General features: G+C 39.3%; 2 protein-coding genes across 4 annotated transcripts in view; one reads left to right on the forward strand and one right to left on the reverse strand.

Annotated features, from left to right (window-relative positions):
• The window catches only part of mid2 (midline 2), a 77,398-nt gene extending 61,289 nt beyond the window's left edge, over window positions 1-16,109 (reverse strand). The window contains exons 1-2 of the mRNA XM_077732134.1: window positions 16,053-16,109; window positions 10,457-10,632 (exon numbers count right to left, since the gene is read on the reverse strand). The gene's annotated coding sequence lies outside the window, so the exon portion shown is untranslated. The remainder of the gene's footprint in view (window positions 1-10,456; window positions 10,633-16,052) is intronic.
• tsc22d3 (TSC22 domain family, member 3) lies at window positions 1,297-22,816 on the forward strand. Of its 3 annotated transcripts, none has more exons than XM_077732137.1 (4): window positions 1,297-1,608; window positions 1,724-2,043; window positions 21,000-21,051; window positions 21,388-22,816. In XM_077732137.1, the coding sequence occupies exons 2-4, from the start codon at window positions 1,724-1,726 to the stop codon at window positions 21,643-21,645; spliced, it is 630 nt and encodes a 209-aa protein (XP_077588263.1). In that variant the 5' UTR covers window positions 1,297-1,608; the 3' UTR covers window positions 21,646-22,816. The 3 variants fall into 3 exon arrangements, with proteins under 3 accessions (XP_077588263.1, XP_077588262.1, XP_077588264.1); XM_077732136.1 differs by having other exon boundaries at window positions 1,298-1,608; window positions 1,693-2,043; XM_077732138.1 differs by lacking the exons at window positions 1,297-1,608; window positions 1,724-2,043 and adding an exon at window positions 20,301-20,628.
• Window positions 22,817-23,353: the final 537 nt, after the last annotated feature.

The following is a 23,353-nucleotide window of genomic DNA, read 5'->3' on the forward strand; positions in this document are numbered from 1 at the left end:
AATCATTAATGTAATGTTGGCATGAGTGCACAATTCTAAAGACATTTCCAACCAACAGATGTTAACAGAGAGCCAAGACTACTTACTCTATTTTGCTGATCACAAATTGGACAGTAATAGGCAGCCTGATATGAATATATACCAAAGTCACATCATTTTTTAGTTTTTTTTCGACTCTTACTGGACAATTGATGCATATTATTTATATATGTGATCACTGAAATAATCAATTAATGATTCCCGACACGAGTCATGAAACAATCAACAGTTAGGTTCTATTTATTTCTCTATTCTTATGTAATAAAAACATCTAGGGGGCGCTCTACAAAACGAATTGCTGTGCTACCACCTAACCACAAGAGGGAAGTGCTTCATTTTATTTCTTTTCTAGAGCAAATCATGCCATATTGTACAAAATAAGCCAATAAAACTATGCTCAATTGATTCCAATCTTACTTAAAATTGCGATATGGGACGAGATCGCTGCCTTAAAGGGACACATATCATTGGTAATTACTATCTTTATGTCATTGTGGAACAACATGCACTGTTACTGAGTGTTATAATTAAGCCTTGAGTATCTAAAAAGACCAGCACTTAGACCAAACATAATTAGGATCACAGTAATAATAATTATTGTTGTGAATGTTCTTTTGAGTGGTTTTCAAATGTTATTTTATCTGAGACCACTAAATTGGCTATAGGTGGGAGCCAGATTGTGATTGGTTGTCTGTTAATTACCTTTCAAATGGCTTATGACAAATCATACACGTGTTAATGAGAAAAAGCGCTAGTAAAAACGGATGGTAACAAGTTAACCAAAACAAGTTAACTAAATGATAATATAAATATAATGATCATAATAATAATTAAAGAACAGCCTAAAGGAACATGAATAATTATTATTATGTCTGACTCCAACTACATACAACATATCCTTAGGTTTAGTTTTTTTCCCTCCTCTTTTTTCCACAACTCAGCAATGAATTCCTGCAAGCGTGGCGTTCGTTGTGTGTGTTCCCTCAAGCCGCTTCTCATGTTGTCAGCATGGCAGGATTTAGCTGCACGTTTCCAGCATGCTCCAAAAAAGCTTCCCTCCCTCACCGTCTATCTCCCTTTCCCCTTACGTGTGCAGTGCCCAGGCTAAAATCTAAAAGAGGAGGACCTGGGGTGTGTGTTACCAACAGTGCTTGTTTTGTTTCTTTACCAATCACAATGCTGTCCCCGCCCCTCTCCGTCTCCGTGCTTGCCTTTGCTCCTGTCTGCCCTCTCTGTCCTCAAGCACAACTCGATAATGAAAAAAAGTGCAAGGGAGAAAAAAAAAAAAAAGAAAAAAAGTGATAAGCAGCTTCTGGGTGTTGCTTTCAAGTACACTCCTGCCGAATGCATTCATGAGTGAATGCGGTTGTGTGTTTAAGGAAGGTGGCCGCTCACGCCTTCTCACGAAACAGTAGCGAGACGGCAGCGGCAGTTAGCGTTGGCCCCGGACAAAAGGCTCGACTCGGCAGTTCCGCGGGAGGGGTGATCTGAGGACAAGTGGCCCACTGGGGCTGCACTTTTTTTCAGGGAGAAATAACACTGCAGCTTTTGTGGACTGCCAGCGTAACGGTAAGGCAGACTCTCCGTCTTTAGAGTGGAGGAATGCATGCGCAATATTTACTTAAATAACTTTTCTGGGCTTGGGCCTCCCAGGACCTCCTCATCCACCTGTCTGTCCTCCAAGATGTCAGACGATGAGTGCCGCTCTCCCATTGGCTTGGACTGTTGCAGCTGCTGCCTGGACCTAGCCAACGGTTGCGATGACTCGGCGTCCCGGGGCCCCAGTGCCACGCCAACGAGCCCCACCGCGCCGAGCGTCAGTCACTTCCGTCAGCTCCGCAACCAGCTGGTCTACCAAAACCTCAACACGGACAAGCTGAACAACATCATGCGACAGGACTCGCTGGACTCGGTGGTCAGGGACCCTTGCTTCTTGCTCAACGAGGGAATCTGCGATAGCAACATAGACCAGACCATGCTGTCTATTTTGCTCTTCTTCCACAGGTTTGTTCACATCCTGCATTTTTTTCTTACACATACATGCAGCTTGCTGAGACTGTACAGTGTGGGGAGGAGGGTTTTGATGTTGGAAGAAACTTGGTGGCTAGTAAGGGTTCTGCGCATCAGCAGTTTTTCCCACCAGTGTTTTATAAGATTACGATGAAGAGGTTCATTGTGGCTATGAAAATGTTCCTGGTGGGAATTACCAACATAAAAGAGTCCAAAGGTCTTCTATTTATATCAGCGTGCCAATCTGATATGCGTCTGAACATCAGAATCCCTTTTTTAACCTCTGCAACCTGTTTGACTGGCTGGAATACGTATCGTTAATGGAATGGAACATCGCAAGATGTGTTTCCAGTCGCCTCTCCAAGATTCACAATTCTAAACAAAGCATTTTGTTAGGGAGAAAAGTCGTGACGTAAACAAAGTTCAACCTACAGAGAACAAAACAATTATTGTAAGGCTCCGGAATTCATTGAGGTGAAATTTTATGATGCGCCATCAATTAAAACTTGCATTCGACTCACTGCCAAATCGTGTTTATAAAACAGAGTTTCCGAGGAAAAGATAAATCCAGCCAGATGGATTGCTAGTATTTTTGGCAAATACTCTCGAATGACTTAAACCCCAAATGAGCAGTTCTACTCTTTCCATTACAGATACTTGACAAACAGGACATTTTTAGCCTTTATTCCAACCAGATAAAACAGCAATTTGTGACAAAACTTATCACTGGCTACTTTGCATGATGAGTTGGTCGAGAACAGAAAAGTTGCAGGATTCTTATCACAGATATGTTTCAAACCCAAACGGCTAAAGGCAAGTTATTTCCCCATGTTGTGGGCCAAGAAGCATGTTAAAAAAAAAAAAAACATTCCTGCCACTTTTGTTTTATAAAATAAATGTGAGTTGCTTTTCAATAGGAAAACTGCTCACAATATTTGGAGCGATCTGACAGCGTCTTTATGAGAAGAACATCACCTGTTGGAGCAACGCTTTGTTTACCCTTAAAAAAAGAAAAGTGTAGGTTCTGTAGAATATGCTTGGAATTTTTTTTAGAGATGTTTTGTTCATGTAATACTGTATTTATAAAATGCAGTAATTCTTATTTACAGTATTTTAATCTGGATATCATCAAATGAATACAATCATTTTGTTAAAAATATATTATATTATATAGTAAGTGTGATATATTATAGTGAAACTGAATGAATAACTATACCATAATTTGCAGCATTATTTAAAAATTGTACTAGGATAGATTGTTACAGTGAGACACTTCCAAAACGTGCATGGTAAAATCTAGCGTGGTTTTTATATTGGTTGCCCTTCCTAATGAAACCCACCCACATTTTATTTTTTTATTGTAGACATATTGGGACACTGGCTGGGAATCTAACCGTAGCACATAAAAAGAGCAGCTTGGACTTCACATTGCACCACAGTAGCCCTTGCTTACGTTACTGCAGATGTATAAAATGAGAATGTTTGTCGAATTTAGAAAGGGAAAAGGTCACTTTAAGTGTAATTATTCAACACACCTCCTATAAACCCAGATTCAGCATAGTCTATTAATGTCAAGGATAAACGTTATCTTTAGATTCCAGTGTTTATCAACAGGGATAATCCCTATCAGTATTTATCTAGTTACTAAATAATTGCCGCTACCAAACAAAACTTTGTTAATTTTTACCTGTGTCTGACCTGTCTAAGATAGGGATGGTTAACAATGTATTGGATGTTTATCCAGCAGGATGAAATAAGACATTTGATATAAATGTTTAACTTTCAGTTAAGGATGGCAGGAAAGATTTCACCATTGATTCTGCCATTTCCAGTTCAGCTTTGTTGTCCACACAACCTAATTATTAGTCAAAATTCTTTCATTTTAAAATCTGAAGTCCCCGTAAACTATTTAATTAATACATAACAAGTGTAATGGACCTGTAATTCATAGATTGTAATTAAAATAATCTTTTTTAATTGTCACATTATTGACAGCCCCGCATTATACGTCATCAGCTTTACTCTTAGACGGAGACCAAGATTAATTATTTATTAAAGTCTGTATTTGCACAGTCATACTTTGATAATATGTTCATATTTACAGATTAGTCAAGCTTACTTTGCAACAAAAGGGAAAAAAACTGTAGTTGGCTAAGGTACTATAGCTCCTGCACACACACACACACATTTAAAAAATGTTCTAAATAGGCATTTGGAGTGATTATCCTGAAGGAAGATGAATTAAGTGTGTATATATGTCAGAGTATTTTGGTCTGCGGCATTTTGGCACTTGCCGCTGAACGTTTGCGTGACTGCTGTCAGTATGTCATTAAAAGTATGTGAGAGTACACCCTTAATAATCACGCAGATAACAGTCACCTAGCTTAGGAAGGTAAATGGCGCTTTGGCTGAAACAAGAAAGGCAGGCCAGGCCAGACTCCTAAAACCAGACAGAGAGCAGACACATCAAATAGTTTCTAAATCCAGTAAATCATCCAAAGACTGATATCCAAAGTCACTGTTAATTTTAGCTTTCAAGTGGGTAGTTGCCAATTGAAAAAAGAGCCCATTGAGGGGTGGAGGCAATGGCAAAACCTTTAATAAGATTTAAAAATAAATAAATAATAATAAAGGGTTGACCTTTACGCATCAGACGCAACGTGTGCCAGAATGATCACGCATCTGTTTCCACACCAACAGTGCCTACATGCACTCGGTACACTTTGTTCCTGAAACTGTTCGTGTTCCTCAAGAGCCGTCACGGCTAGACTTTAGTGTCACCATCAAGAATAGTAATAATCAATAAAAGCTCTTTTTGAGTAAGGGCCAAGATCCCCCAGTTTTAGGGTTTGACCTCCTTCTGGATGTCAAATCTTACATGTGGGGCAGTTTTAGGAACATTTGCTTAGCAACAGGAGAACATAGACGGCCAGGAAACCTGCTACCAATGATAGAAAGATCACAGAAATGGACTGAAAATGAATTTTGCTAGGATATCGAGCCAGCAAGACGGCAGGGGATTGGGCTTGATTTCCTGCGAATAAAACTAAAAAGGAAATAAGCAGACTCCCTTTTGAGGCTAAGAAAGCAACCATCGCTTAGACGAGAGCCCTACTTTTGCTAACCTTTCTTTCAAACTGTCACTCGTCGATATTTGGAAGCCACTAAACACCCCGGCGTACCACGTTAAGGAGGGGCAAAGAGCACTTAGCCCCAGTCTTAATAATCAAAATCCATAATAGTTCAAATAAATTATGTGGATTTGGAGCTAAGACACAAAAGGACATTTTTAAAAAAAATCATTCAATAAGACTCAGACAATAGCCTTTTCCTTCTCACAATCAATTTGCTACTGAAACCAAAAACTTAAGATCAACTTTTCCCCAAAACAAGTAGTCGGTCGGTAAGTGTTTCCACAAACGTTTCTAGCATAGAGTTCGAAAAAAGACTTTGTCCAATCTGCCCCGACATTCATGTCCCGGTAGCTCATGGCTGAAAATGTCCCTCAAGCCGGCCTCAGATCCCCAAAGAGCGCTGGCCATGGTCCAGTGGGCTACTGAGCGGCCTTCCAACAATGTAGTGGAGACAGTATCCAGCTGTGTCGCAGACCCCATGGGGAGGAAATGCTCCGCTCTGCAATCCAAATTCAGACCGAAAAATAGCTTCGCTGCAAGAAGCATTTATTGAATTCATGGGCAAAAGGTTATGCGGGAACATTCGATGAGCTTCTGTGGGAAGTATGCACGACCTCTGGTCACATATAAAATGAATTTATCCCAGAAGCATGCAGAGGACACTTCACAACACAGCAATAGCGCAGACAAAATTGGACCCAAATCGAATTTTTAACTGTATACGATCTACCTGACTCACAGTTTACATTGTTTAGGATGCAGTGCATTGAGTCAGCTTTTATTTTGAGGCTATTATGGGACTTTTTTGCAAAAGAAATGAAGGTGAATAAAAGAAAAAAACAATTATTTGGTTCTAGGCAGAAAGTAGCAAGCTTAAAATCATTATGGACTCTTTGAACCTTTTTGTCTGGCTGCCAAATGGATGATTTTTGTTTTAGGATTCATGTTGCATGCTTGACATTTAGCGCCCAAAGAGGCTTGCAAAAAACAAGACACACCCTCAATCTTGCAGCTTGATGCAAGATCACACTTATATGACATTCATATATGTCACTCCTTTGACACAAATAGCAATCTGTTTATCTTTTTGGTCTTCATTGTATTTGCATAATTTGCAAATGTCTTTTTTTTACTGTACAAGTAGAGCCTATCCGCAGGAGAATGTAATACGACTTTAACAACTATTTTCCTTGGTTATGCGAAATACTTGAAAATAATGATGACCTCAAATAATCTGAATGTTAACCAACAAGTTACAATTTTCTTGCAAAATAGACTGATTCTTTGCAGCATAGTTTTTTAATAGAGAAACGTGTAATTTACACGGCGTATAACCTTATATTTTCCTCAATAACACAATTGATGGGGATACATAGTTGACAAAGGTGACCCAACACTCTAATACTTTTGTCCTGAACAACCTTAACAAATCCAGCTCAGCTTTTCCATCCTCCATAACTGGTGACTCAGACATGTGCTAAAGGTGGATTATAAATCTATACTCCTTAGATAGTCAAATCCTCCACATCACAGCTTGCTGATTACAAAGAGCTTCTCATCAGCACCTTTATAAAACCTTGTCCTTTCCCGCATCGACGGCCATAATGCCATTGATGCATAAGTGTGAAAATATTGGCAATCTCAAAGCATGAAAATTATGCCAAAAACAAGATACAATAGACTTTCTCTCTTGTAATTATAACTGCTCGTCATCATAACACTAATATCCATGCGTCTAGGAATGTGCTGAAGGCAAGCCTTAAAATATGTTGTGGTGTCTGCAACGAGCGTTTGGAAGTCTAAACTTTTGGCTTTGTCACGCAAACACACCTTATAATACGATGCCGATTAAAACTGAAAGACAACGTTGGGGAAAAAGCGAATTATGCCAAAAACAATGAGGCATAAACGGCTCTTTGTTCAAATGCATAACGCCTCGTTTTCCCGATTTCTAACTTGACGTTTCAGACGACTTTGCAGTTCTTTGGCAGCATTTGGCCTTATATAATGCAGTACATTGAGGGGTGGAGATTTTGGAGACTTGTGCACTGGGCTTATCTATTTGGACCTTGGCAATGGCACCCTTTCAGATAGTTAAGAAGTCTGTCAACACAGACACAAACACACGCACACACACCGGCGCGCACACTTTTCCGAGACTTGAGAGCAGACAACGCTGACTAATAGTTTCACAAATAGTCAATATGATACAATTACAACCTTAAAATAGACATTAGATGTGCGCATACCTTACGTAACCCATGCAAGACGGGCCCAGTGCACTATTCTGTTCATTGGCCTGCAGGGTGGCGTGCAAGAATCTAAAATATTAGCATGGTGTTTCTTTTTAATACTTGATATCCAATTTATTGGCTGTCGAGGAAAGAAAGACTCCTTCAGAGATTCAATGGCATGGATTGATGGAATGACCCTACGTTTTGGGGATCCTAATAACTTTAGGTACGGCACAGATTAGGAAAAACCTCTCCTCATGAGCAAGGCACATTCTGGTGGAGAAAACCAACAAAACGTGACAACTCGTTATCAATCCTCACAAAAACTCAATTCCAATTGAGCTTCTCTCCATGCAAATTACCTTTAAGGGCACCAAATACTTTTGCTAAAACAGACACACTATTGGGCCCAAATCTAAAATATTCTGCAAGCAAGAGACTGTAATGACACAAAGAAGACAACATTGTGAAACATATCAAACTTCTCATAGGCTAGAAAATGCCACATAAAGTTCAAGTTGGCTCGCAATCTGTGCTTTCCTTATTTTCTATCCCTGGCTCCGTTCCCAATCAGACAAAAGCCTGCAAGAGAGAAATTTGAAACACCACCCCTCATGCCAAGTTTCAGTAAATCTATGATTGCTTTTGGATGTTTCCCCAGCCTTCAGATGGAGTGTGAGATAAGGGGGCGCGTAAATGCAGAGTCAAATGAGTACAAATAACAAGATGCATCCTGTCCAAGAACTCATTTGTATCTCTATGTTCCCCTTAGCTAAAAGTTGCTAAGAGTTGCACCCATAAACTCTTTGGCATCTTAAAGCCGTCAGAATTCTATTTCATTCTAAAACCAACCTTAAATAACCTCATTTTGCCTTCCTTCCAGTGAGGCATGATGGGGGAAAAAATGACTCACATTAAGACCGTATAAGCTGCATGTAAAAATAATAGTTTCATCAAGGGCAGAAGTAGAAATGCCGGAAAAGTCTTTTCTTCCATTAACATTGACACACATTGTATGTATTCCTTGCATATTACACAATGTACTTGCATGCAAGTAATTTTTTGCAAGCAAATATATTGCAATTACTATTAAATTGAGCACTTTGACAGACAAGAAAGTAGCGTGCTGGCCATAAAGCGACGGAAATCAAGTTTCCCCTTTTGGCCAACTCCTGTTAGACGAGCGCCAAAGAATTTGTTCCTTTCGTATGCTCTCCAAGTATAAGAAAGATTAATGGGGGAAGGAATTCATTCTATCTATTCTTCTCGTCGTCTCTGTGAATTCCCGTTTTGGATGGAAACTAAAAATTGGACTGGAAAAAAAATGAAAGTTTTCGCTATGGGCTCAGATGAAGGAAGCTGCAAATTTCCATGCCCTCACTCCGTGTACTCTGATGCTATCATTGAAGTCATTACGACAAAGAATCTTGTTTCTGTGTGAAAGAAACAGGCTTGATCTTCAAGACAAAAATCACCATCCTTCATTTTTGTAAGAATTACCCTTTTAACAGGTCTGCATTCTACTTACCGTATTTTCACGACTATAAGGCGCACATAAAAGTCTTAATTTTTCTCCAAAATAGACAGTGTGCCTTATAATCCAGTGCGCCTTATATATGGAAAAAACAGAAAACCAAAAACGAAAAACCACCATTGTCGGATATTAAAAAAACACAAACGCCTGAACTGAAACAATACTGTTAAATATCCAGAAGCCATCTTAGTTTACAAAATCTTCCATCATATAGCTCCTCCCCCACTGCAAGATTTTATACAAAAAAATCAAAAACATCAACGATGGCTGGCTCTAGAGGTGACTGTAAAGTAGTGAGTGCTTCATACCTGGAAGTCAATAGCAATTACCGTATTTTCACCACTATAAGGCGCACTTAAAAGTCTTATTTTTTTCCAAAATAGACAGTGCGCCTTATAATCCATTGCACCTTATAATACAGTGCACCTTATATATGGAAAAATGTCATTCATTGAGGGTGCGCCTTATAATGCGGCGCGCCTTACAGTCGTGAAAATACGGTACAAACAGTTCAAACATGCTTATGCAGATTCCACTCAGGTAACCATCCACATCTTTGTGGAGAACTCAGACATAAAAGCCCCATTTATTCCACCAACCCATTTCTGTCTGCTCTTAATGCAGGCCGGCATTTAAAAAGGGAAGCAGAGGCCGGCTGCTCTAGCGGGATGTGACAAAAGAAGGGGAAATTTACGTAACACTTGAGGTCATAACTTTTCAGAGCCTCAGAGTGCTTTGGTGTGGAGAGCGGCGAGAGGCGGGCGGGGGGCCCAAGGAGATTTTCTTATGTCAACAGTGTCTTAGTGTGTTATGTCTTTTATTTTCTCTTTCGCTTTAGTGAAAAGCTTCCGTTGACAATCCTTTCACTTATAAAAACGGAATTCAGCTAGTCAAGAAATTGGGATATTACTGAGAAAAAGGCGTCATTGTAAAAGAAGTCTTTTTAAATGATAGCAGATGAAGGTTGTCTCATGACTAATTGTTATGACCGTAGAAAAATAGCAACATTATTTTGGCGCCTAACTCCTCAAAGACCGTGCCCTGTTCTCGCCTTGTTACATAACAAACAAGAAGACCAAACATTATGCCAATATTGGCAAAACAGGGGTAATCCTACCCTAACACACAATATTTTGTCAATTAAATAATGTGTGAACTTCCAACTACTTTGCGCACATCTATTTTCCCACCAAAGAAAGTTAAGATACCAATCATAATAATAATAACAGTTGCTTTTTCCATCTGCAATGTAGAATACAGATGCAGCTATATGTTGTATCCTCCTATTATTTTACTTCCAATGTTAAAAAAATAATGTCTGGGTCCATTGGTATATTTACACATTACACAAAAAATAAACACCGGAAAATTTAACAGCATTTACGCAAAAATATTGGTACCTACACATGTGGAATATGATTTTATGGCCAGAGAATAGTCATTTAAGGGTGTAAAAGTGCAACTTAAGTTCTTGGACTAGAATAAGAGTGTATTGGTATATTCACCTGACTTGGGTGGGGGCAGCATGGGATTGACACCCTCTGGGTGGTGGTATGATTGTGAGGCCCAATGTTTGTCTGTCTCTGCGAATTCCTCATAACTCATTGGCATCCAGTTTAGGGTGTAGCCCATCTTTCACCTCAATTCATATGGGTTAGGCTCCAGCACCCCCATCCGTGACCTTGACAAGGAAAAGCAGTGTTAGTTGTAAATGGATGTAGTCACATAAAAATGTCAAATCAGAGTAGGGGTTGATGTCATTTAAATAAGCATATGACAGGTAAAGTGGTACCTTGAGATACGAGCTCACTGCCTGCCAGGACTGAGCTCGTATCTCAAATCAACGTTTTCCCCATAGAACTAAAGACAAATTAATACACACAAATACGGTACATATGCATACTGTACTGTAATGCAACACTAATAATAATAATAATACAATCCGCATATGCATCATGACAGTACATTAAAAAAAAACCCTGTCCCACTATAATCCTTCAAATAGTGCGTCATGGATCTACCACGCAAACACAATGCGACACGTCACAGTACAGATTAGACAATTAGACCCTTCTTATCACCATAATCCCATTACAAGACAGGGGCTAACACTATTTTTTTTCCCACTTGCCTCCAACCATGTGATCCAGTTCCCAGATTTCTAATGGCATTGCAATATGGTTTTCTAATCAGCAAATCATTCCCTCCTCATCCAGAAGCTCCAAAACAACAACAACAACAACACCAAAAAAAAAAAACTCAGTTTCAATTGACAAATGATTTCCTATCTAAAATACAGCCTGGCATTATTTTTTCCCACTGTAAGTGTGCATTTAGGTCAAGTCATATGTCTTGAACGTTGAAACGTTTACCTCAAGAACTGGGAGTACAGCCAAAGACTCCAATCAGAGGAAACGCCACCTAACAACAGCTGCGAAAGCCTTTTTTTGCCTCTGTTGCTTTCCTTCTCATTTTCACTCATGTTTGTATTTTCCTGTTATGTTGTTTGCACGGCCACTTTGTCTCCCAACCGCCTGATGAAAGGCAATTTTCTAATTTTTGTCTTTCCGATGAACATTTAAATAGTCTCTTCTATTGTAGGGTCATCTTGATAAAAAGGCTGATAAAAAAAAAACAAAAGAAAATACGGCAAAAAATAACTACTTAAGCCATAGTACAGCATTACCAATCTTATCGTGCCTTCTTGCTTTGTATGTGTATGCTATCAATAAATCTTGATAAAAAGACACAAAACAACTGAACTTTCAGATTCTCCTAAAAATTTGGGCACACCACACAATATGATGATTGAGTCAAACCAAAACATTGATTTATTTGTCTTGCATAACTCTCCTATCGCCAATAACTAGGCGAGGTTTACCCTGAATAGGACACTAGGATAAATTAACAAGGATTGACCAATTAATCACGGTTGACGTATTGCACGTATCATAATATTACTTTTTTTTATTTTTATGAACGCTACCTCCTCCAATATTTTGCAGAAGGCATCTTAAGCGTCGACATAACTGTGCTTCACTGACAAAATATATTGTGTAATGTGAAACCTAGCAGCCAAAGGGAGGAACTATTACATCAAAATGTGGTTGCATTATCTCTGCTCGAGGAAACACGCACATTTTGCAGAAAGTCCTTAACTTTCACCAGTTGTGTCAGTCAGTAAAGCATTCCATAAGCATTCTCATACAATTTACATAAAGAAAGGAAACAAATAAAGCCTCTAATCTAACATTTTATCACCGTTAAAGACCTTAGACACACAGTGATCCAGTAAAAAACAAATTCAATGAGCAATCTAAGAGAGCTACAAATTCTATAACAGGGGTGGGCAAACTTTTCGTCCCGGTGGCCACATTGACTTTAAAAATTTGACAGATGGGCCCGGGTCAGCACAAGATATGATACATATAAAAAAGTGCATCCGTTAACAGTACATATGAAACATAAACAGAAAAAAAGACTAAAGTATTAACATACTCATCACTCATCTATAAAGTAAAAAGTATAAAGTACAAAATAAAGTAAAAAGGAGTGTATTAAGAAATATTAAAATGTCATTTAAGAAAAGATAGAGGGGCTGTAAAACACGAAAAACAAATAAGAGTGTCCAGAGCTACTGCCACTGGCTTCCTCGTAACGGCGCCATCTTGGGGAAAAAATAAATATATAAACATTTGGACAACGTCGGCGGGCCGGATTAAATAGCCCCGCTGGCCGTATGTGGCCTGCGGGCCATAGTTTGCCCATCCCTGATCTATAATATGTTTTAATCTCATGTGTGCAGCATGACATCACATAACAACCATTTTCTCTCAAGGTGTTTGACACATTGACTAGTGTACCTGCGCTTTAATATGTACCAGACTACCTGTGACAAGACAGGTCAGAGACAGGATAATTACCTTGACAGCGAGCCAGATTTACAGAGGATTAACAGCTCAGAGTCGGCGTGAAAGGACGGGATTAACAATACATTTTTATGAGGGGCAGTGCAGCATTGCTTGTTTGAGAGGCCACGTGAGGACACGGCAGCAAACCAATGAGTGCGCACAAGGTGGCAGGCAAGACACGCCAGATAACAGGAACAATTTCATTATCATTTTTGGACACATTTTGCAAGCCTCCATCCAGTTTCAGTCTTAATGCTCTGCTCAATTTGGGGATCTGCCTGCTAAGGAACTCCTGGTGGTGCTTTAAAGGTGTAATTCAAGTTAACAATATCATCCATTGGAGGAGCTCATAGCATGAATAAGAACATTGTTATTGCACGCTTACATGAGCTAATGTGTGAACGACGGATATAGAATAGAACACAAGGGTGTGGGAAAAAGAAATGCCTGATTTTGTTTCTGTTCTGCAAAAGATATAGTAGTTCCCTAAATTGGCTTCCTGCCTTTCAGACAGTATTTCCACCCCTGGATGATACAGTAAATGGAATTACTCCAATGGAGTGTATGGTGTATTAAATGTTTAATTTGCCATGGCATAAATAAGTGACTTCAATTATTTGGGACCAAATTGGGGGTGAATTATAATTCCTTGCTCAAGGGTTTGCCCTCAGTTTTAAACTGATAATTGATTGTCAATCATTAGAATGTTTAAAGGGTCATAGAGAAAACCATATTGAGATACTTGATTGTTATGCAATGCAATTTACCGTTGTACCACACAGGTAGAAAGTTGATTTTATCATGAGTAAGGGATTGCTGCTATAGTTTGAGACTTGAAGATAAGGCGGCTGCTGACGTGGGCACCTTCTGTACAACAAAAGGCCTCTCGTTGAGCAGGAAAGCCAAATTTGTTGAGAGGTTTTGCAACTGGAAAAACAGCCACTAGACATTCCAGACATGAATTAAAGACCAATGTTGGCATGTGTGTACACAAAGTCATCAGTCAGATTCATATCTTATTATAAAAGAAACACTGTGTATTGTGGTTTTGAATGTTTCCTTGTTGTGAAGGTTAAAATTAGGCACTTGACTTCCTTTGAGAAGTTTGTTGCTGTCCCTTATACTAGTTTGACATTCCCAAATTCAAAACAATGTTTAATATATTAGTTTTGTTAAAGATACAAGTTCTATTGAAACAAATGGATTTTCATAATCCTGGATTTTTTAGGATAAAATTGTACAGGGATTTTTTTTTAATGAACTTTACTCGTTTGTTTCTACCTTACAAAACTTTTGGTGAATTAACAAAAAAAAAAGAATATTTACTTGAATAGAGACTTTAAAATCCTGAATATTCATCACCTACTGATCCTTTTCAGCACTTTTTCCACACTGTACTTAGTATTTGTATTTATTTTTTTACATACTTGATGCGCATATACAGCGTACTCACTTTTGTGTTGACATGTTATTTTTGCCTGCACGCACGGACACAAAGTATTGTGTTGTTGACATTCAGGCGTGAGCGCGCACCTTGCTTGGCGTGTACATTAAAGGTAGCGATCGCTGTGTGTCGCCGGGTGTGTTCTTGGCGTGCTTGCCAAATGTGATACGAGGACGGTGTCTTGAACTTTGCACTTCTCACGTACACGCAACCCTGTTGACTTGAACATTTATGCAACGGCGACAAGAAAGGATTTTATTGACTTACTTGCTCCTCTGTCCATTTTTTTGAAAGCAAGAAATGTTTAAAAAATGGTTCTGGAATATTGCGGGCAACTGCAAGTTCAAGAGTCATATGTGAAGTATTTCCTGTTTGTGTTTTGAAGGGAGCGGATTTCCCTCACAATAGTTGTCTTCATTTTTAGAATATATACGTCCCATTACAAGCACAAACGATTACTATTCATATAATTATATGATTATTATTCATATAATTATGGGAATGGCCTCATTTTAATGCATATTTTTAATTTCACTTCTCAATGCTGAAAAGACTAATAATAACCTTGTCCTTGCAATTATTCAAAGTCATATATGTAAACATTCAATGACATCTTATATCCATCATATTGAGCCACGTAAGTCGTTTATATGTTAGGCGACAGCATCAATCACATAGGATTTATTCCGACATCTTTACTGTAGAGATAGTTTGAGGTCATAAATTAATGACGGTATGTGAAAATAAAAACTCGATAGGTTTGAAGATGACCTCTTTTGACAGGAGATTATGTAAACCTCAGTCAAGTTAAAGAATAAGTAGTAATCAGGGCATAAACTTTAACCTTTGGATGTGTGAGTTGGTACACGATATGGTTATACTAAGTAGGATGATTATAGATTCATTTGAAGAGAAAAATTTGGTGTCATAGAATATGGGTAAATAGTGTTAGATTAGATTAGAATTTTATTTCATCCCGTAATCGGGAAATTTATTGTCTCGGTCGTAACTATGAAAATACTACTCAATATTATGTGCATTTTTTGCACAATCTGCTCAAAAGTTAAAAAAAAAAAAAAAAAAACACACCATTTGATACCCTGGGTCTGTCAATCCCTTTGGTATCAGCTATAAAATCAATTTGAAATGACCTAAAAAATGAATTACAAATTCATACGTCATTAAAAAACATTCCCAAAGTTTCCATACTATACATTTCTTAACCCTCCTTAAAAAAAATCCGTAATAATGTCAATAATGGGTTGCAAATTTGAATTAATCCAGAAAAATTACTGAGATAATTGCATGTCGAATTGAGATCTTCACCACAGAGGACGCATTTTCATCTTAAAAATTTCATCCGGGACATATTTGAGGCATTATTATAGATCAGAAACCTCATTTTTGTTCTTGTTCTATCTCCTTGACTTTTAAAAAGTGCCAAAAAAGACAAAGAAATTAACATAATCAGTGGTTTACCAGCTGTCAACACACACAACTTTCTCCGCATTCACCCGTGGGAACTTGTTTGATTGTTTCATCCTAATGTCACAGGTGACACCCAGTTCGCTCCACAACTCGGCAGGGAAAACCTGCTGGAGTCTCTGGGAATGGACCCTGTGTTTTCCAAGTGTTAGCGGGGAGTCGGTCACCCTCGTACGAAAAACTCACACACGCTGAGGTGTGCTGGAACCAGAACGCGTGGCAAATAAACACCATCAAATCAAATCACATACACGTACGTACTTGGTGGCTTGGCTCCCCTCGGGGTCGGCGGTCCCAGTTGTTTGGGACTTGGATCTCGCAGCTGCACACCCGGCTGGAACAAGAGCAAAAAAATAAATAAATACAAAAAAATTCACAAAACAGGGAAATTAAAAGGAAGATTGGACAAGCCGTGCCAAGATAGCCCACATTTAATCAAATAATGCAATGGAATTAGTATTAACATACCCCAGAATAACTTTTAAATGCATACATTTGAGATGCTTAAAGTATTTAAAAACTGCATCAACTTAAAATTCAACTCCATTCAATCCTAAAAAAAAATGTGATGAAAATTACAGCTCTTAATATTTTCTGGTTTTTTTGAGCAGTGAATTACATGTTAATAAACAAATAAATAAATAAAAATACTCAGATTGGAATGTAAACAAGGTCTATTTGTAGTTTGTGTTATTGCTCTAAGCCTTGACAACCAAAGCTACATTATTTGCCTTTTTTAGTTTTTTTTTTTTTTTTTTTTTGCACAAATCCAACCTTGTGAGGCAAAGTAGGTCAAATCTATCATTCTAGGAAACAACGACAATGCTTAGCTAATGCGTCGTCTGGCTTTGCCATCAATACGAAGCACGGTTTGCATCCAAAAGATTCTTTTCTGGATTGCTGCTACAGTAAAGTACAGTATGTCCCCGTCAGTGTCATGTCATCATTCCGGAGCCAAAGCGAATATCTATTTAGATATATCCACGCAACGTCACGACAGCTGAGGTTGAAAAGATGAATGTTGTCAGGTGGTTTCGACCTCAGTCTGTAAATTACCCACAAGTGCTAATGTGCGTCGTCTTTAAGGTGCTCGGTCCACGAATCTATCTGACATCCCACCTAATGTCAGCTCACTCGCAAGGGTCATGAGGTCAAGCATGACAGAAAATGCATGGGTGATTTTTGACTAATATATTGTAAGGAGACCCCTGCTGTTTGAGTTGTAAAGTGTCACATTAAATGTCAGGGTCTTTGACATAGCATTTAATGGTCCCCTGTTGTTTAACGCCATGCTGTCAATTGCCAGTCGCACTTGACATTTTGGAATGACTCCATCGACTCAGAGGAATTATTTTTCTCCCAAATAATCCATTAGTTTTGAGAGTTGGGTCTCTTCTGTTTGGGAGTGATTGCAAATGCTCTTTTATGACAGACAGACTGTTTAAGGTTAAGGGAAAAGAAATTTCATCATGACATAACTAGGCCCCGAATTGGTACTTGTTCATTCCTTATGATTTGGAGGAGAATCAAATGCTGAGGGATTCATTTTAAACTAGAAACAATGAATTATTAAAGCAAGGCAGCTCTTTTTGAAGCAGACACCCCAATTTTAGTGGATTAAAGCGTCAATCACAAGTTAGTGTTTGGCAATTATCAAATATACATAAGAGGAAAAAAAAGATAGACATAAATATGTAATTATAAATACACTATTATAAGGCTACAGGAGTGATATTTTGAATGTAGGCTTTGTTTAAAAAATAAAATAAAAAAATTAAAAAAGAGAAACCTTTACATTGCTATAGCAATCATGTAACGAGAAACACATTCAAAATTCTTTCAGAAAACCAAATTTGTGATCATGTTTGCCGGCGTGCCGCGAAGTTTCCTTTTTGAAGTAAAAATGTGCGGAAAAGAGAAAAAAAAAATCGAAGATTTTTCTTAAACAAGCTGTTATGTAAAAAAAAATGCTTCCAGATGACCCTAAGTGTGTGTTATCCACAAACTTAACCTCTTAATTGCTCACAGCGTCACCACACACACATACACAACAATCTAAGTGCCAGTCCGAGCATGGTACGCACAATAATGACGGCACGTCCAGAGATGTTAACCAATTGTTCCATTGTGCCATTGTGGGAGCGAACAAGAGTCAAAAAGGGGGCTTCTTCACTTGGAGGCCAACATGGGACAGCGTCACACATGTTTCTCCGAGGCTAAATTTCCTCAACATTTGTCGGGATGTGCGTTCCATCATGCCGATCCGCCCCAGAGATTTGCCTGTCACTTTCAGCACTTTGGCTACCACGACAGACCTTTCAACTACTCGCCTCCTTACTCACCTAGTCTATTTAAGAGACCAGATCGGCGGTGAGTAGTGCAGCAAGACCTATAATTCAGTGCTGAAAGGGATTTTAATACATGCAATTTCTTTGACAAAGCTCAAAATTGAACTCATTCTGTCAATAATACTATAAATACCATTGCTTTTTTTGGGGGTACATTGCAGACTAAAGACAGTATGTTTAGGACTTCCTTAATATTCTGACTTCATATTTATTGGTTGTCACTGGTTGTTGTTCTTTTCTAATCCAAAAATCAGTGCCTTGTAATGTGAAGGTTGGGACTTTTATTTTTGCAGTTGGCATTAGCGGTATGCGGTCTTTATTTGGGATGGCTAAAAAACACTTCTTGTGTTATGGTTCCGCCCGAGTCGTCTTGAGCTATTGGTGAAGATGAATCACAGTGTTATACAAGCTAGTTGGCTGCGGCGCAAGGAACGTTTGGCTGGAAAGAGCAGCCCATCATCACGAGCTTTTCAACAGATTAGCATACACCCAAACATAGACAGGTCTGGGAGGTTTTCCACATAGGTATGAGGGAATTTGTACATCTAAGAGTGTCACAATTGGCACATTTACTGTCCTTAAATTGCTGCAACTGTGATATTGCGTATATAACTTAACAGTGTCCGTAAGTCTGTATTTGATTGGATGTTGATGTTATCTTTAGGAAAAGGAGGTGGCAAACGTCCCCTCTCTTAAATAAGAGAACTGTAACAGGGCAAAAAAGATTAGCCCGTCACCCCAAGAGCACAGAGCTTGATATTAAAGCTGACAGCTGCACCGTCGCAGACTTTGGCCATAAATGCCCCCCATGACCTCACAGAGTGGGTCTTCAATTTAATCTTACAGGCCCATAAAAGGTCGGCCTTTACATATTTTGAATGAAGTCCCTTGTTCTTCTCCCATTGTGACATGGCAATTCCATGCAAATGTGTTTTGTTTTGCAGAATTCCACTTAGAAGAATTGTCAGTTAACTGATAATCTGCGTGAAATGTTTTCCTCAAAGTTCTGAGGGATGATTGCGTTATCTTCTATCAGATTATGAAGTCAAATTAGCGTGCAAAAATGGAGCCGATCTATACATTTTTGGAACAATTGGGGTCATGCAAAAACATTTGAAAAGGAAGTAGAAGCAAGCAATAAATCAGCACACAAATACAATGGGAACACAGTGTGACAGCCGCCACGGACACACGTTCAAGGTGTTTGTACGTGTGAAAACAAGTAGAATTGCACAATAATTCTGAGCAAACACACTGCCTATGTTTATTTCCCTCCCTCTTGAGCTCTGTGAGCAACAAGTACCACAATCTTGACTCTGTACTTTGCTAATATTGCATCATACACATAACATGATGTCAAAAGTTCAAACCAGTTGACCGATTCGCCTAGTGAGATTTGGCTCGTTGCTGGTATGCAAAAGTACAATGTGCTTGATTTGAATTTTCTAGGTTAAGACAAGCTCGGAAAAGACGCTTGAACTGTACATAAAAATGTTGTCTCTGAAGCCTTTGTGGGAATTTTCTATCTCACCATATCACTGCTTATTCTGCGTGTAATATGCAATGTGGCCAGGAGACGGCGACAAAGCGCGAGCGCACAAGGAGAGGAAAATAACCACAAAACAGAACGGAAAAGTACATTGATACCACGCATGTGGTGCAAGGACTGTACATTCTGTCACAAAGAAGCAATGAGCGAAAATCCAGGCGTGTTTATCAGTTGTTTATCTCGGTGATGGGCACCCGCACGTTTGTAACACAAACATAATTTTAGGCCAACAACAAAGCTCTACATTGGCTGATCCAAATTAAAATCATGAGCATTCACCTCGTGCATCCACATTCATTTCTCGTTTGATTTCTTCCATACAAACGAACAAAGTGTCAATATAATTCCCACTTTGCACTAACGTAACGTGATTGCAAAAGCTTTTTGAAATGATCACCCCTTAACCATAAACGTGCTAGAATTGCTCTTCTTGTTGCCTAGATTTTACGTAAAAGTTGTTCCTGCTTTAAGACTATATAACTTTTTTTTCCCTGCAAACGATAACAAATTTCCCCAGTACACCCAAACGCAACACCCTCCCACTCCGAAGCCCTCATTTGAATAAATTATGCGTGCGTCAAATGACGTCACAAGGACGGGCGTTTATATAGTGATGGGTGTCAGAAAATAGCACAGCAGACAGTCGCTCGGCTAGGAAGCGAAGCTTAAACAATCTCGACACCGCACTTGCCACTTGGCAGTTTAGTGCATCGACAGACAGCAACGAAGCGGACTTAACTGCATTATTTTTTAGAAGACGGAACTGACTCGCAAACGTGGCGAAAAGCATTTTCCAAACGAGTCTGGCACTGACCATGAGCACAGAGATGTTCGCTAAAACATCCATGGAGGTGGCCGTCTACGAGCTTCACAACTTCTCTATATCTTTCTTCTCCTCGCTACTTGGAGGAGATGTCGTGTCGGTCAAACTTGACAACAGGTAAACATCATCCCGTCTAATGTCATTGGGTGTTTACCTATTTAAATGCTATGATTGAAGCATGAGTCTTGCCATGAAAAGCATTAATATACGAAAAACGTTTCGAAACTGAGCAATAAATGGGTTTCTCCATTCAGTTTGATATTTTCTAACCACGTATGCGGCAAAGTAGGCCACACTGTATGACCGCTGCATGAAAGAAAAAAACAAAACAAAAAACATCTGATCAAAGAGGACTGTGTTGTCTGCCATTTTCCTGTCTTTTTGCTGGATCTCTCTGCATTCACAAGTTGTACTAAATACATGTCTGTATTCTTGTATGTCTACAAGTTTATGGTTTTAAAAATGTCTGTTTTCTTTTTCTCTTGCAGTGCCTCTGGTGCTAGCGTGGTGGCTATTGACAACAAGATAGAGCAGGCAATGGTAAGCTTGCAGGAAAAACATGCTATAATAACAAAAATATATGTATAGATGTTGTTATTATTGACTTAATGTTAACTCAACCAAACTGCATGCATGTTTTAAAGTAGACAAATTGACCCACTACTGAATGAATACTAGACAACATCTGGATTGTTAACAACATGATGCCGTTAATTATAACAACATCATAATTGGCTAATTTACTGGTTGCATATACATGATCAGATAGAAAATTCCATTTTAAGGGCGAAATGCTCCTAATTAAGATCAATCTGGAGTTCAGTCTTCTATCACGAGTCCCATGCACAAACTAAACTGATTTAATCGCCATTTCAGGACCTGGTCAAGAACCACCTCATGTATGCGGTGCGGGAGGAAGTAGAAATCCTCAAGGAGCAGATCAAGGAGCTAGCGGAAAAGAATGACCAGTTGGAGAGGGAAAACTACCTGCTGAAAAACCTTGCGAGTCCAGAGCAGATGGAGAAGTTCCAATCTCGCATCCCCACTGATGTCCTGCTCCCATTGGACAATCAGAGTGCCCAGGTGATGTCTGAGCAGAAGACCTGCAGTCGCAATACTGGCTCTGCTGTGTAAGTGGCTCTGCCTTGGGGCGGGCAGAGCCACTGTCCCTTTTCAGCAATGGACCTCCATGTCTATTTTTGCGCTAAAGAATAACTGCCGCTGAAAAAACCATCGTGGCGCTGAGGGCGTGGCTTTATGTCCGCCAATGCCCGATGAGACAAACACTTGACTCTGATAAGCACAAAAGTTGAGACCAGCGCTGTGGTGTCGAACCGTCCTCTCATCCCGTCCAGTTCTGCGCCGTCTTCTTTTAGAAAACGAGCGGGAAGAATCAAGAGTAGGCCCGGCGGACGCCAACCAGCGCTTGCTTACAGACAGAGTCATTAGTGACTGTCCTTTTGATCTCGATTGGGCTCTTCCTGTCGGTGCTAATTCGGAACGTCGGAGCGCGAGTGAGGCCACTTCCTGTCGGCCCGCCTAAGATTTGTCGACACGCAGTGAGCCCCCCCAACCCCCGTCTGGTGGATCAGTTGGATACCCCAATGAAAGTATGGTGGATTCCCAGCTGCACAGTAACACGGACTTATCCTCTGTTTAATATCTGTTGATGCACATTAACAAAAATAATCAACGAGATGAGCGGAGGTCAAATTTTCCAGCAATGTAATTGAGTTGATGGACTGATTCATACGCTGTTGTGATTAATAACTTGTATTGGCTGCAATCGGAGCTTGTTGCCAATAGGGGTAATTTCAACTGCCATATTCCATTTCTTATGGTTTCTTTTGACTCTTGACAAAATGTTTGTTTTGTAAGATAATTTGCTCATCTAAAATAGTTTTGCCGAGGTAAACAAACAAGCAGAAGATGGTATTTCAGGTGTCTACAATCTCTATCTGCTGTTTTGTTTGCCACTTTAACAACGACGGCATGACAACAGTGCCTGTATGTAGTACAAGCGAGAAATCTATTTCTATACTTAAAGCTCTGCTGATGTTTTTGAGCTACCAAAGACTTTATTTTCCCTTTTTTTTGTTGATATCCCAACAACAGAAAGAGGAGTCAAACTACCAGGACCATGTGTTTAAATTTCACAGGGAGAAGTCGTGTTGGAGTTAGTCCTAAAACTTTGTGTGTTTGGTAAAGATAATGGTATTGTTGCTGTACAGTATCCAGAAAACATTTGTTTGTTACACTCTTTGGATACAACTGCACATTTGCAATAAACCTTATGTTTACATAACCTGTCTTTTTGTCTTATCCGACCAAACTTTGTAGAGTTCACCGGTCAACTAAACTGTTTCAATTTAAATGAGAACACCTTAGTGTGATGTAGTATAGGTCTTGAGCAATGAATATACAGACTAAAAATTTTACTTTTATTCCTCAATTACTTCCACGACAGTCACTTATCTAGACTGGAAGTTTTACAATGAAGGGGACCCCATCAACCCAACAGATACCACGTTTTCATCCAAGAGATGACCAACATTAAGTGCCTTCAGAATCAATTTTTTAGTTAGAGTTATTAATTCATCACTGGGGGAAGCCGGAGCTAATACCAGCCAATCACGGGACTCAACGAAACAGACAACCGCTCAAAATCACTGCCGCAGAGTGGCAATCGAACCCATACTGCCCACACCAAAGCCAGTCGGAAGAACCTCTGCCCCATTGGGTGGCAATCCAAGAGAATGTTAATATTGAAAAACCATATTGTCCATCAAGGACGGTAGGAACGCCAAAACAAATGCCGTGAGACTCCTTCAGCAGCTTTGAG

This window comes from Stigmatopora nigra, chromosome 14 (assembly GCF_051989575.1).
Source record: "Stigmatopora nigra isolate UIUO_SnigA chromosome 14, RoL_Snig_1.1, whole genome shotgun sequence".
NCBI lineage: Eukaryota > Metazoa > Chordata > Actinopteri > Syngnathiformes > Syngnathidae > Stigmatopora > Stigmatopora nigra.